The sequence below is a fragment of the Excalfactoria chinensis genome, chromosome 20 (assembly GCF_039878825.1).
Source record: "Excalfactoria chinensis isolate bCotChi1 chromosome 20, bCotChi1.hap2, whole genome shotgun sequence".
NCBI lineage: Eukaryota > Metazoa > Chordata > Aves > Galliformes > Phasianidae > Excalfactoria > Excalfactoria chinensis.
Genome location: NC_092844.1, coordinates 3124502 through 3138704, shown reverse-complemented (window position 1 = coordinate 3138704; position 14203 = coordinate 3124502). Strand labels below are relative to the sequence as shown.

General features: G+C 38.4%; 1 protein-coding gene across 10 annotated transcripts in view; it reads left to right on the top strand.

Moving 5' to 3' along the window:
• KIF1B (kinesin family member 1B) overlaps window positions 1–14203 on the top strand; it is an 80446-nt gene that overhangs the window by 28507 nt on the left and 37736 nt on the right. For 6 of the 10 annotated variants that reach the window (XM_072354009.1, XM_072354006.1, XM_072354008.1 and 3 more), the window contains 8 exons: window positions 1822–1955; window positions 3026–3105; window positions 4053–4128; window positions 6752–6831; window positions 7486–7592; window positions 7861–7944; window positions 9453–9633; window positions 10274–10346. In XM_072354009.1, coding sequence (XP_072210110.1) covers window positions 1822–1955; window positions 3026–3105; window positions 4053–4128; window positions 6752–6831; window positions 7486–7592; window positions 7861–7944; window positions 9453–9633; window positions 10274–10346 — 815 coding nt within the window. Of the gene's footprint in view, window positions 1–1743; window positions 1956–3025; window positions 3106–4052; window positions 4129–6751; window positions 6832–7485; window positions 7593–7860; window positions 7945–9452; window positions 9634–10273; window positions 10347–14203 lie in introns of all 10 variants that reach the window. The other 4 variants (XM_072354001.1, XM_072354002.1, XM_072354007.1 and 1 more) reach the window with 1 other exon arrangement.

The following is a 14203-nucleotide window of genomic DNA, read 5'->3' as shown; positions in this document are numbered from 1 at the left end:
GGCTAGGAACACTCGGCAAATATCATTTTATTTCTGTTCTGCCGCTTGCCTTTATAGAAGGGAAATATACAAAGTCCATTACAAGAGAGATGTCTGATATGTGCACAGTGTAAACTTTGTGTTGGCAGATTTTGTTTTAAACTCTCAGCCAGTCTTCTTCCCCCCAACTTGAAAACAGTATCAGCTAGAAGAGATCTGTCTGAAATTTCCTGAAATCAAAGCTACTGGTGATGTAAAGACTCATCCTGGCCTTGTCTTATGTTCTGATGCTGCTTCCAGCGTGTGCGTATGTCATCTGTTAAAGCTGCAGCCTCCAGGAGGAGTGTGCATGGTGTTGAGGGTTTTGGTTCTTAATGATCACAGCAACTGCGAAAGCTGCGAGTGCCACTTCCTTCATCTCCAGGAGTGCATGTGTCTCCTGGCCTTTCGAGACTTCATCCTCCCTGCTCTGCCATGTCTGCTTTTCTCATCCTGATGGTATTCCCTTTCCTTAACCTGCCTTTCTTTTGTTAACCTTCCACCCTTGCTTCCTTTATTTGCAGATGGTGGTTTTCAAACTGATTAGATGCAATCTTGAGGCCCAAATAGAATGCTGAGATAATAGATTTACCATAGTAGCGTTGCTCAGGGTAGAATTAGAGGAGATGTGAAAGGACATGGAGATTTATGTAGTGTCTGTCTGAGCATCTCTTTTTTTTCTGGAAGTCATAATTTGCTTATTCATAATTTGCAGGGTCTGATTTGACTTCTTCAAAGTGCTTTTCTTAGTAAAGGATTTGTTTGAGCTAGAAGTTAAAACCATCAACATTATTAAAACTGAGTTGTCTTGTTGTAAAATATTTTTTGTGATTATTCTTAGGGCACGGTTTACAGACATTTGAGAAGCCAAGTTAGATCAAAATAAATTGCTTCTGGATGTTTTTCTTCTTAAATAATTTATGTGCCTTCACCTTGTTTTCTGCCTTTAATGGCAGTATCTTTCAGGTCTCTTTATTCAGGCTCCAAAGGCTGCCTTGTAACTTCTTTTTTTGTTTTTTCTCCATGTAAATGAAGACCAAAAAGCTTTTAAACCACCTTCTGTGGTACTTCTGTCAGAGCCTCAGCAGATACTTTGCTGATCACGTATCTGAGATGGCTGGCTTTGAGATGGAGAGGGTTAAGAGGGAAGCTCAACCATGTTACTGCGAACTGGTATTCTTTCCTCCTGTGGTTGGCTGACAGGTGGCTTAGATGCTGACAGCATGTAGGGAGGAGTTAGCTGGTAGTCATGGTGGTTCAAGATCATTACTTTAAATTAAAGAAGTCTGGAAAGTAGTATTTTACTGGGTTAAAGGGGTTGGTGTATGTTTGGGCTTCAGTCCTGGATGACACTGGTCCCATCAGTAATCGCTCCTGTTCTGACCTTCATGGTGCACAGCAGCTTAGTGTTCGTTTAGGAATAAGACAGTTTATTTTTGGTGAGTGTAATTTATTTTTTCTAGCTTTTTTGATCAGAGTGATTTATGGCGCAGCCCTTTCTAGTAATCCTCAGGGTCTGATCTGAGATATTTATCATACCTGCTAAAGTTAAGGGATTTGTTTCAGAACTGCCATCTAAAAATTACAGAACTTGTTTTGTCGCTGCTTAAATGCTTTCCTCTTATACTGGTGTTTCCTTCCTATCTTCCTCTTCCTTGTTCCTTCCCTCCTCCTCTTTTCCTTTTGCCCGTCTCTCTGCCTTCCCTCTGTGTGTCTCTCTCTCAGATCTGAAAGATTTTCAGAACAATAAACATAGATACTTGCTAGCCTCCGAGAATCAACGTCCTGGCAATTTTTCCACAGCCTCCATGGGGTCCCTCACTGCTTCTCCGTCCTCCTGCTCTCTCAGTAGTCAGGTGGGCTTAACATCTGTGTCCAGTATACAGGAAAGAATCATGTCAACGCCTGGGGGAGAAGAGGCAATTGAGCGTTTGAAGGCAAGTATTGCTGCAGATTAAGCAGGCTGGTTTTTGGGTCTTTGTGAAGGCTAAACAGTGTCAGAAGTGGGAGAACTTCCCTTCAGCAAAAAGTGTGTCTGGCTGTTTCCATAGGAAGTTGTCTGAAACCCACTTATACCCTAAAAAATGCATTTTACTGAATTGAGTTAGAGACTATGTTCATGTACGGCCTTTCCTGTTAGGATTAATATGGTTTTAACTGTAGCCTGGAGCTACCACTAAATTCAAAATGGTGATCTTGTTTCTTGTTTACAGGTCTTCTGATACAATGGCAATTATGGGAAATTTGAACTTAAATATAGACTTGAAGAGGCCTAGAGTGGACTAGGTCTGACTAGCAAATACAGTCAGCTTTCAGAAAACCAAATTACCCCAAAGTTGAAAAAAAGAGGCAGAATAATCCTGCCACTGTTGTGTTCACCCAGCCCCCACAGATTAAAATGTGAAGCACACAGAATAGCATGGTTTATCCAGACAATAGAAGCCTTGTCCCAATTCTGCACAGAACTGAACCGCATCAAAAGTGCATTACAGTAAAGTATTTCTTTATTTTACCGAAGCCCCCCCCCATCACCATGGGTGGATGAGTGGGGAAAGCTGGCTCTGTTGAATCTGTGCTTCATTCTCATGTCTTGTCCATGAGACGCTGCCACAGGGATTGGAATGGGCTGAAACACACACCACATATCCCTTTCTTGTTAGGAACTTGCTGTTACCATGGAAATAATGGTGTGGTCTCTGTGGCTCCCTGGCATCCAGTTGCTGAATGATGTCTGTAAATTAGTTTTTTAAAGAAAAAAGAATTTTTAGGTGGTTTGAATTAAAGTCTGACTGTGGTTAGATACAAAGTCTTTTCTTTTTGGCTTCCTTTCGAGGCTATTAATTCTGTTAAAAATTAAGGAACGTAACTTACTGATTTAAAGCACTGAATTTGTTTTGTACCCCAGATTAAATTGAGATGTAGCACTGAGCATCAATGTTAATTACATTGTATTTTATATAGAGAACATTGAGCAAACTGTAAAACAGCTGTTGGGATTTTTACACAGGAATCTGAGAAGATCATTGCAGAGCTGAATGAAACGTGGGAAGAGAAGCTGAGGAAAACAGAGGCCATTAGGATGGAAAGGTCAGGAATTAGAAATGCTGTAGATGTGAATTGTTTATAGAAAATGGATAATGTTGCTCTGTTGAAAAGCAATGGAACAGCAGAATGGGGCTTAGTGATAATTCTGCTGGTCTTCGTATTATGTGTAACAACAGGGGCAGTACTGAGAGAATGCCATATTCTTTCCCATGTTTTCTAAAGTTAACAGTGTTTAGAGCTACATTTTGGATAATGTCCTAAGCTGCTACATTAGCTTCTGTTGTGAAGCAGCATATGGTTCTGGTCTCTTTCTTCCCCCTTTCTCTCACATTCCAAAAACTCTGGCAGTGAATTTAAACCGCAAAGATTAAACTTTTAGTACCAGAGTTCCTTAAATTGTGGAACCAACTTCAGCTTTCCAGCTGTGGTTTGACTCGCATCTAGAGCAATAAGACATGCTTGTTTAAGCCTTGTCAGAAAGTGGTTGGAACAAAACTGACTGCTTTCATTAAGGATATTAAATGCTTAGAAACTCTTATAATTGATCCATGAGCTGTGCAAGTCTTGACTGCATTATGTTGATGATGCTCAGGGTTGATTTCACCACCCCCACATCCTTCACTCTCCTCCTTCCCCCAAAACAAACAAAAAACCTTTCCCAAATAAAAACAGCAACAAGGAAAATAACAGTTTGCCAAGTTCTTACTCTTCTCTGTTGGAGTTATTGTTGTACTCAAGATCAAGAGTAGTGTATGACATGAAGAGTTTGTCTGTCCCCACACAATCCCTTTTATGTCTTAAGGAAATAATGCTTTTTTATATTGGATCAGGAAGAGTTTGGAAACTTGCCCTATGGTGATAAGGCGGCAACATGGTCAGTGGGTAGGCTGGTTGAAAGCAGAGTGTAGCACAATGAAATTCAGAGCTTCTATTGACCAAGAATCTTTTGAAGCCTAAAATGTAGTAAATAATTGGCTTTACTTTTCCAGGGAGGCACTGTTGGCAGAAATGGGAGTTGCCATTCGGGAAGATGGAGGAACACTGGGAGTCTTTTCTCCTAAAAAGGTAGAGAAAACTGATAACTTTCAAATCATGGCTGTCAGTGGCTGGTTGGTCATCTTGTGGGTTGAGGAGGATGAGAAACTGCTATTCACAGAAGGGCTTGTATACATGTGAGGTCTGAATTGTCAGTTGTAAGCTCCTTTTACATTATGTTTTTGGAAATAGATTGTTAGAGTCCATCAAAACACTTTGCATCTAAGAATTATTTTACCTATAGCAATGAGGTTGGATGCTGCTCCGTATGAAACTGACATGACGCGCTTCTAAGCAGCTGTGTAAACTTATTGCATGCCAAAGCTTCCATTGGTCATGGAAGCATGCACTAGGCTGATATGCTAATAAAATGGGAGAAGTATGAAAATTTCAGAGATTTCTGCTATCCAAAAATGGTTGAACTGTGTACTGTCCTTTAGAAAAGTCTAAATAATAATAAATTAATGGTACAAGTATAAAATGATCTGCTTAGTAAAGAATTACTAAGTGCAAGGAAGAGAGTATACCTGTATCTCAAATATCTCATGAGCGACTAGCACAGGGTAGTATTTTAGTGTGAGCAATACATACTCAAGCATGTAATAAATTGAATCTAAGGGTAAATTGAACCTATCTATAGGCATAGGACAGAATTATTGGTTAAGGTGTTTAATAGGTTCAAGTGTTGTATTTGGAGCAGGTAGAACTCTGGTTTTGGTCTCTCAAAAGTATGTAAGGTTCGTAAAGGTGTTAATTCATTGAGTGTTCTATACATTTCCTTCTCTGATGTTATGGATCCTAATCTCCTTTTAGATTTTCCCTCAGAGACCATCAACTCTTTTTGATGACTCTTTTGATGCATTTTCAGCTGATCAGGTTTGTTCATAAGCACCACCTGAGATGAGTAGTTGCTTTGGTAGTAGTTACTATTTATTTTACCCATAGAGGATTTATTAGAAGTAGTAAAACTTCTGACCTAGTCCTTTTAGCTTCTTTTTTTTGCTGTTCATGCAGATCAGTTTTATTAGTTACCCTCTTAGTAATTGTGGCTGTTGTTGTGCACGTGTAGGTGATGAAATTTTGAAGTTGTTTATGAAGATTTAACATTTCCAAGGTACCTTTACAAATGTAATCATGTGTTACTATGGCAGTGCTGTTTTTAGCAGCTAAGCAGTAAATCGAAGTGCAGAAGGTCAATTTTGCCCACTTTACAAATTAAAAGGTACCACATTGAGCTGCCATAGCTGTATTTTGTCTTTGATAATGGGAAATTATGCGATATTAATTGTGGAAATTTAATTATGATCTCATCAAAGATTGGAGCTGGGAAAATCCTTAAGTTCGTGCTTCAGGAGAATACTGAAGTGGTCTTTGGATGGGGTTGTAATTAGATGATCTTTGAGGTTCCCTTCAACCCAAGTCATTGTATGTTTCTGTCAATAATAGATCTCAGAATGAGCAAACAGCAAGTTTAGACAGCACCAGTTTCAAACTGAGTTTTATTTTTCATAAAACTCTTCACGGACTGTGGTGGACCAATTCCAACTTTGAACTCAGTATATCAAGTGAGATGCCAAAACGTGTGTGTAGAACATATTAGCAGAGAGTCAAGTTGTATAGTGACAGCGCTGTTTTCTGAAGTTTTCCCTTGATTGGAGGGGTTCATGCAACTCTGAATGTGTTTCAGTGCTGTGAACAGAGATGATGGTATGGCACATGTTTGGCTACACTTCTAGGTTCCTTCTTTATTTTTTTAGGGGATAAAAATAATCTCTAGTTAGCAACTACCAAGCTTCCATAAACTAACTGTTCACAATGAAGTTCTTCACTGATGAAGTCGAAATGTCTGTGCCCCAATGGAAGTCTGAGTGCTATTAACATTCCTATCAAGTAGTCTTTTTTGACTATTGATGCAAGCAACATTTCCAAGAAATCTTAGGCAATTTTATTTCTTTTTACTTAATTTATTCTAATTGAGAGTAACAAAGTGAAAGGAGGTTTATTAACACTTGTTTTTATTATTTTTCTTTGTTTAACCACTCTTGCCTTTCTTTTGTGCTCATGCTTACTGCTATCTCACTGGCTAGATTTTTACACCAAGGCCGTGTGACTTGTTTGCTGATTCCAATGGGGTTTTTTCACCAAAGAAGGTTGGTTTGTAGTAACTGTAGTGTATTTAAATCTAGTAAAACTTTAGATGAAGAGCTCTTTAGCAGTTTGTATCAGCTGATAGTTCTAGATTTTCTTTTGACTTCAGTGAACTTTGCAGATTGAACACCTGGACCATATTGCCTGAGAAAAGCCATAGTTGATTCCGTATCAGTTGCAATATTTTACTGGAGGACCCATTTCTACTGTTGGATATTCTGTATCCAAGTTTATTTTCAAAGCAATTGTTACATTTTTAACTGAAGCCATAACTATTCCCTATTTCCTTACTGTCTGAAATATCAACTAATCAGAGCTGCACTTCTGCTGTTAACCTTGTGAGGCTTTTCAGTATTACAGGAGGTTATTTTTGAAGAGATGGATTGTGGAGTAACCTGGATGTACATAGCAAAACTGCTGGATTATTATACACTCTCCACAGCTGTGGGAAGAAACCTAAAAGTAGCCCTTCAATTCTCAACTACCTTTTCTTTTTCTGTTTCAGACTCCTCATCTTGTAAACCTTAATGAAGATCCGCTCATGTCTGAATGTCTGCTCTACTACATCAAAGATGGTATTACTAGGTGAGGGTTGGTATTAATATGCTCTGAAGTCTGGTTTGCTTGCTTGAGTTCCTATGCTGGAGACACCTTGACATTAAATAATAATTATTCACTCAGCTCCTTGAGTTATTCACTTCCTAGGTATAAGTGAAGCATGGCATTTGCTGTAGGTGAAAAAAGCACAGAAATGCATTTTCCCTTAAGTTTACTTTGTACTTTATAAGTCATTTCTGCAGTCACTCTGCTGTATTAGCTATTTATTATTGCACTGGGCAGTAAAAGAAAGTGGAATATCCCTTGACTAAACAAAAGGAATGAAAAACACTGGAAATGCCTTTGGGATTTTGGTGGTGGAGAATTGAAAGCCACAGACAGTACTTGACAGAAGCAGCCAGCATATGGCTGAACATTGAGTTTATATAAATAAACTATTATCCATGCATCATCTGCTGTCTTATTGAATGTAACACCTTCTTATCTTTGTAACAAATTAACTTGTCCATTTTTGTGATAGCTTTTATCTAGAAAAGCTCGAACACTTGACTTCAGAATGGACATATCTTCATGCTTCTGGGGCTTACCTTTGTAGACTTCTATGGATATTTCTGGGCTATGTAGTACTGCAGAGTTGTAGAAATTGTTGATTTGCTCTTGAAATGTTTTCCTTTTGATCAGGGTTGGCCAAGCTGATGCTGAGCGAAGGCAGGACATTGTATTGAGTGGGGCTCATATCAAAGAAGAGCACTGTATCTTTCGAAGTGAGAGGAACAACAATGGTGAAGGTGAAAAATTACTTTTCCTAGTCAAGTGCTGTTGAGTTTTTACATCATTCTTTGTTTGTTACTTGGTCAGAGAATACTTGAATATTGAGTTATTGGTGGAGTTTTATTTTTATTAAGTATTGTATTAAGCATTGAAGAGTGAGTCACTTGCATTTTGTTTTGGTGCTAATAGGAACAGTCAGAAACTGTGAGGTTTCTAGGGTTTGCATGCTTTGCAGTTTCTGTGCAGTGCTTTCTAAACTCTCATTTGTTGTTGCTTTTTTTGTAGTTATTGTTACTTTGGAGCCTTGTGAACGATCAGAAACTTACGTTAATGGCAAGCGGGTTGTGCAGCCTGTACAACTGCGTTCAGGTAAGAAAAGTGAGAATAGTTAGTGTTTCCCCTTTTGGACTCCACATCTAAGAATTGTATGTATGTGACATTTACATCATTTGTAGAGAATGCAGAGTGCTATTAAATTGCAGTAGTGCAGACTTTTTTTGGAGTGCAGCTCTTAAACAGAAGTTACCATTTTTTTTCTTGTCAGCAATTCCTTTTCCTTCGTTGTTTGCTGCACTAACTGTAAGCATACTTAAATATTCGCTGCCACGCAGCATCCTGCTTGTCCTTCTGCTTACCCTGATGTTATTCCAGTACATTCTTGCCCAAACCTATTGCCCTTGGCAGTCGCAGTGAGACAGAGCAGACAGACTGCCAGCTGCTGATGGAAAATTCCCAGCTTCCTGGCAAAGCTAAGATATGACCCTCTGCAGGAGTACAGCAGCTTCTCTTTGCTCTCATTAGATTTCATACTCAGTCCTCTACATTCCTTTAGAAAGACATATGGGGAAAGAATTAGAGGGGAGGAAGTGACTTCTCTAAATGATGATTTTAACCCATCTTTAACCAGTGGTTAGAAACATCTCAATTTATTTTTGCACAATGTTATAACCAAGTATTTGCATGTAACAAAGCATATTAACTTCAGCACAAACCCGAAGTTGTTCTGTGCCTGTGTGTGGCTCAAGCTGGAAACTGTGATTGTATCATTTAGTAATTACTTTAATGAAACTAAAAAGAGATGTTTTTCCTTCTTTCCTTCTGCATCTGGACAGGTGACTTACCAGAAGAATTCAGATATGGCTTTTGAAATCATTAAAAGCTTGCATTTTGTCAATATATTGACAAGAGCAATTCTGATTACTCTGGAGGTCTACTTTCTAGAATGAGGTTCTGTTTTTATTTTAACTGCATTAAGATGTTGTATGGGAGAGCAGATAAATGTTACTGTTGTCTCCATCTTTGTGAGTATCTTATGTCCCTAGGATGTAGCTGAAAGATGATATCATGTTTCTTCAGCTCTTTCCCATGTTAGTTAAAAGAAGCTATGAAATCCTTTCGCTGATTTGGACTGAAATTAATACATGTAAAGCACGTTTTTAAGTGTGCGTTCCTATTTTAAAGTTAGACTTTTCTAAGCTGAGGTTTCTGCTTAAGTGACTTTTGCACATGTTTTGGTGGCGTCACTGAAAGAGAGGAGTAGGTTTCAGTGAATATTCTTTGTTCCAGCTGTGTTGCTCAGTGTCCAAGTCTGCCCTTTAGTTTCTGATAAACCCTGTCAGAACTTTGATTGGACCTCAGAGGGTGAAGTTGTCCTCTGTGAGCAATGCTTTATATTACCAGTGTCTTGTTTTCTACAAACAAAATATTCTTGTTTTCCTTGTCACCTAGTAACTCGAATGTCTACTAAAATCCTTACTGAGCACTCTACTCTGTTGCTACCACACAAGAAGATAAATGGAATGAATGATTCAGTGATGTGTTTTTTTTTTTAATTGCTTTGGAATCCTGAAAGAATTAATTTCTGTTGCTATTTTTAGGAAATCGTATAATCATGGGTAAGAACCATGTCTTCCGATTCAACCATCCAGAGCAAGCACGAGCAGAAAGAGAGAAAACTCCATCAGCTGAGACTCCCTCTGAGCCTGTTGACTGGACGTTTGCTCAGAGGGAGCTTCTGGAGAAGCAGGGCATTGATATGAAGCAGGAGATGGAGAAAAGGTATCAAAGGAACTAAGAATTTCTATTTGCAGCAAGAAAGATATGGCTGTTGGCTATGGGAGTGGTTTCAGTGGCAAACCTAAAACTGATGTCTGATGTATGTGTGGAAGACTTCTAAGTGAGACTTCCAAAAATAAAATCAGATTTGCAGTGCTCTTCATCTGTCAGCGTATTCCAGTGCTTGTTCTGCCATGTGTTGTCACTGCTACCTCTAGTGAAAAATTCCTCAGCCTCACTTGAGTGTTTCAGCTCTGTCTCCTTCTAAAATAAGTAAATAAATGAATAGATCCCATTTAAGCACTGTCCCTGAACTCTAGACCCAATTGTGGCCAAGGACTGCTGTGCAATGTCTCGTTAGATTCACTTCTATAGCAATCCATTAGACCTCTCCTGTGTAACAAATTAAATGCTCTTAATTGATCGAAGGGGATTCTTAATCCCAGTCAGTTGTGATCTATTTATTTAGTTTAGATTTTTAATGGATAAAGAAGCAGTAACCAAATAATGAGAAGGAATTCCTTTTAAACTGAACTATTTTTACTCTTGTTATTTTAACTTGTGTGATTTATTTCTGTGTATAGAGAAACACCAACGTGAAAAATAATGATCTCTTTGGCTACTTCTGTCCTTTTGTCTTTAGATTGCAAGAAATGGAGATTTTGTATAAGAAGGAGAAGGAGGAAGCAGATCTCTTGTTGGAGCAGCAAAGGCTGGTATGTGTCCTTCCTTCAGATTAACTATACCTTTGGCAAACAGTGATTCCTATCCTTGCTTATCTGAAAGTTTAGGAAACCTGCTTGGGTTGTCTGCACAATGCAGTTATCCCTTTGCTGTCAAATAATTGTTTGCAATGGATTATGATCACTGTGAGTGAGCTTCTTCACGTTAATTTGGGATTGTAATTGACAGTGAAGAGGTTTTAATCAGCCTTTCTTGGGGGCAGGTTTCTTGAATTGTAGGCTTAATGAAGGGCATTTCTATGCTCTTATGTTTTTTGAAGTTCCTGTTCAGTAGTCTAATCAACTTCTTGGGGCGTTTGCCTTGATTTTTGTTTTGGATCACCAGAAGATACTAATTTTGTGCTGCCAAAGAGGTTCCTAGACCAATTATATGCTAGGTTTATTTTTTTGAATAATGTCTGAAAATGTTGCTGCATTGTGCATGTTTTAACCCTTTTCCCTTCCCCTGCATGGTAAGGTTCTTAATGCTACACCTGCTGATGGTGGGGTTATGACTAGGGAACAAGTGTGCGAAGGCAATGTTAACTCATTCAGAAGAATGGGAATTCTGCAATTCCACCTACTTCTTTAACAAGAAATCTGATAAATTTTCTGATACAGGAAGATCTCAGACTTTCAAGAAAATTCTTTATCTGAAGTTTATTACAAATAGAAATGTGTGCAATTTCCAAGCATTTAATAAATATGTGACTAAGAGCAGGGATGAAGCTTAGATTTCTTCAAGAAATCCAAGTCTCCTGTTTTTTCTCTAACTATATTAGTGTGTCTTTTAGTTAGAATTCAAATGTAATTGTGCCTTAATTACCATAGAAATTCCAAAATCACAGTTAAATTGTTTCTGTTGTGAGTCTGAGGCTCCTGAAAACTTACTGTTAAATTGCATGCTGGGACTTAAACCACTTAATGCTTCTTCCAGAAGCAGAGTGGAGCAGAGTACTGTCTTCCATATGTAGAAGCTACACCACTTTTTATTCATATTGTAAAGTGCACTTGAATCTTTCTCCATTTCTAATGGTTCCAATACAAGGGACTAATCTCTTGAATGGAGAGGAGTTGCTGACTTGAGCCAAAGCAAACTTAGTTCAGAAAAGTGATTGATGTGACACTGTAGTGTGTCACTCAATTGTATAGTTAAAATTTGTGTAGCTGTAAGCATTGCTGCAAAAAAGCAATTAAATGTGTCAGAGGAGATACAAGTCGTGCAATTTCATCCCTTATATTGTGATGACTGGCATGCATAAAGCTGCTGGGTGAATTATAGACGTGAGAATTGGCTGTCTGGGGATCTGCTGCAAATCAGACTGTGTTGATAGAAGCTTTGTGAAGGGTGATTTGTTACCCTGTATACTCATGATTAGGGGAAGACTATTTAAATAGTTTTCTGTCTAATACCATTCTATAGTTACTATTTTCTTTAAGCTTGTTATGATTTTTTTGGTCACTTAATGGGCAAAGGTGAAAGACAATCCCTCATGCATTAACAGTGTAGTTCCTGAAGGACAGGTTTCCTAGCTGTGAGAATCATAATAAATGAGATCCCTGGTTGATCAGAACACTGCTTTTCACACTGCTTAATGGGAATGTTCCAGATGACAGCTAGACTTCTAGATGCATCTTGTCATTTCTGTGTCACTCTACAGAGAGACTCTGCAGAGTCAGGAGTGGACAGGATTGATGGCTTACAACAGCAATTGAATAATGATTGGGAAATCTGGGGGTTCCTTCTAAGTGTTCTGTTGCTGTACTTAAGTTACATTACCACAATATCCAGCTACTCTCAGGTCCTTTATTTTACTACTATACAAGATTTATTTTGAATTATTTATATTCTTCTTGTTTTAAATGGGATTAGTATCTTGGATACAAGATGCTGGCTAATTCTGCTTACCAAACTGTTATGGTTTTGTCCTGAGATACCAACAAACTTAGGCATTAATTTATAGTTAGATGCACTGTACGAAAAAGATAACTTTTGGAGGGCAAGGGCTACTATTTCCAACAAACATATATGCCTTGCTGGCATTACATGGAAATAGAAATAATCACCACTTTTCAAGTGGAATGGAAGTAAAGTGAAAAGGTGCTTAGTAGAACTAAAATTATCTTGGCTTTCTTGGTCATTATGCCTTTGCAGAGACCACTTAGTCTTAGAGTGTGGGTATGTACTTATATTAATTAGGTTGGTTAATCTCTGAGTGCTTGTAAGACAGAGTCCACATAGAGTCTCTTAATCATTTTTTTTATATGCAACACATCAATTAACCCATCAATAATAGTATGGTAATTTTGTCATCTATAAGAATAATCCTGTGGAACTCATGCCTCATTGTTTGAGTAGTTTGTGTTTTGCCTTTCTGGACCTCTTTTTGAGTCTGCAGTTTGTACGGTGTTTTCCTCCAGCACATCTTTCATTTCCACTGCAGTACACAGTTTGTGAGATGTTTTTTCTTAGGCTACAGTTTTGTCAGCTGTAAAATCATGAGGATTTTGCTCTGTTTCTAGTCTGATGTTCTGACCAAAAGTGGTAGAAAGTGTTCTTAATTGTTGAACGTATGTAAGGTCACAGGTGGCTCAAAAAAATGAATCCTAGGCCGTAGAGCTTGTTGACCACAGGGCAAAATGATATTTCCTTCTCCCCTTCCCTGTTCCTGAGACAAATTGTGTTCCCCATTCTGTGTGGCCTTCTACCAGGAACCTGTGGTTTGTAGACCATGACCTGGGTTTCCTTTGGTTTTAGAATAACTGGCAGTTGCTGTTCCTGAATTCTCTTGTATTATAACTTGGTGTGAAAAATAGGGACACTAGAGGTTAACTGGAGACTGACTGCTGTATTTAAGTGAAGATAATGTGGGTTGTAGTGGGTAACACTAATATGTAGGTATTCTTTACTTGTTCAAGAGATATCTTAAATTAGTAATTCCTTTGGAAAAAAAAAAGGTAGTCTGACTTTGATTCCTGGTGGCAGAAAGCAATAATGGGGGCTATGCTTAACTTTGGTGCAGTATACCTGAACAGACATTTCTAGCATATGGAAACCTGAAGCACTGCTCATTCCAAATCATTTAGTGAAAGATGGAAAACTTGTACTGAAGAAGCAAAACCAGCATAACTCTTAGCAAGTGTGTGGAAGCTCCAGGCTCTAGGGTTTGAGAAGAGGACAAGTCAAGGATAGAAAATTGACAATTTGCATTAAAACAATTGAAATTGAAAACCAAAAAAGTTACTACTGCTACATTCTTCTGAAACTCATTCTTCGGACAGTCAAGACCTGTTTGTTTTTTAAAAACTAAAGGTGGCAAATGGAAAACAAACACCTCTGAAACTCTGGTTCTGGATATCCTTTTAGCTTGTAGCGAGTCTTGAAGTATGAACCACTGTCTTCACCTGTCCTAGTGGCACTTACAGTCCTTTTAACACTGAACCTTTCGGCTGCTTCTGTTTCATTTTTTTCTTATCGTCTAACCCTTCTCTGGCTGCTGTTGTAGTGAAGCGGATTCTAAACTTGAGCATCCCTGCAACTATGTGCAACGTTACTAACCAGTGTTAACCCGACTTACTCTGGCTGCTCATGACATCTTCTATGATGGCTGTTACATTCACCTACCTGGGGAGGATCTGCTGAAAGAAGCAACAGCAGTAACCAAGGCAAATGAGTGTGGCGGGGATTTGCATGTCCTTGTAGCATGTATGAAGTGCAGTTTTCACTTGGTTTTTGTTTTTATTTTTTAATCAGGAACTTGTTTTATTTTTCTTGTTGCATATATAAAGATTTTTTTGGAAGGGACTGGGAGGGAAGAGTTTAGATTACCTGATATTTTGAGATGATAAGA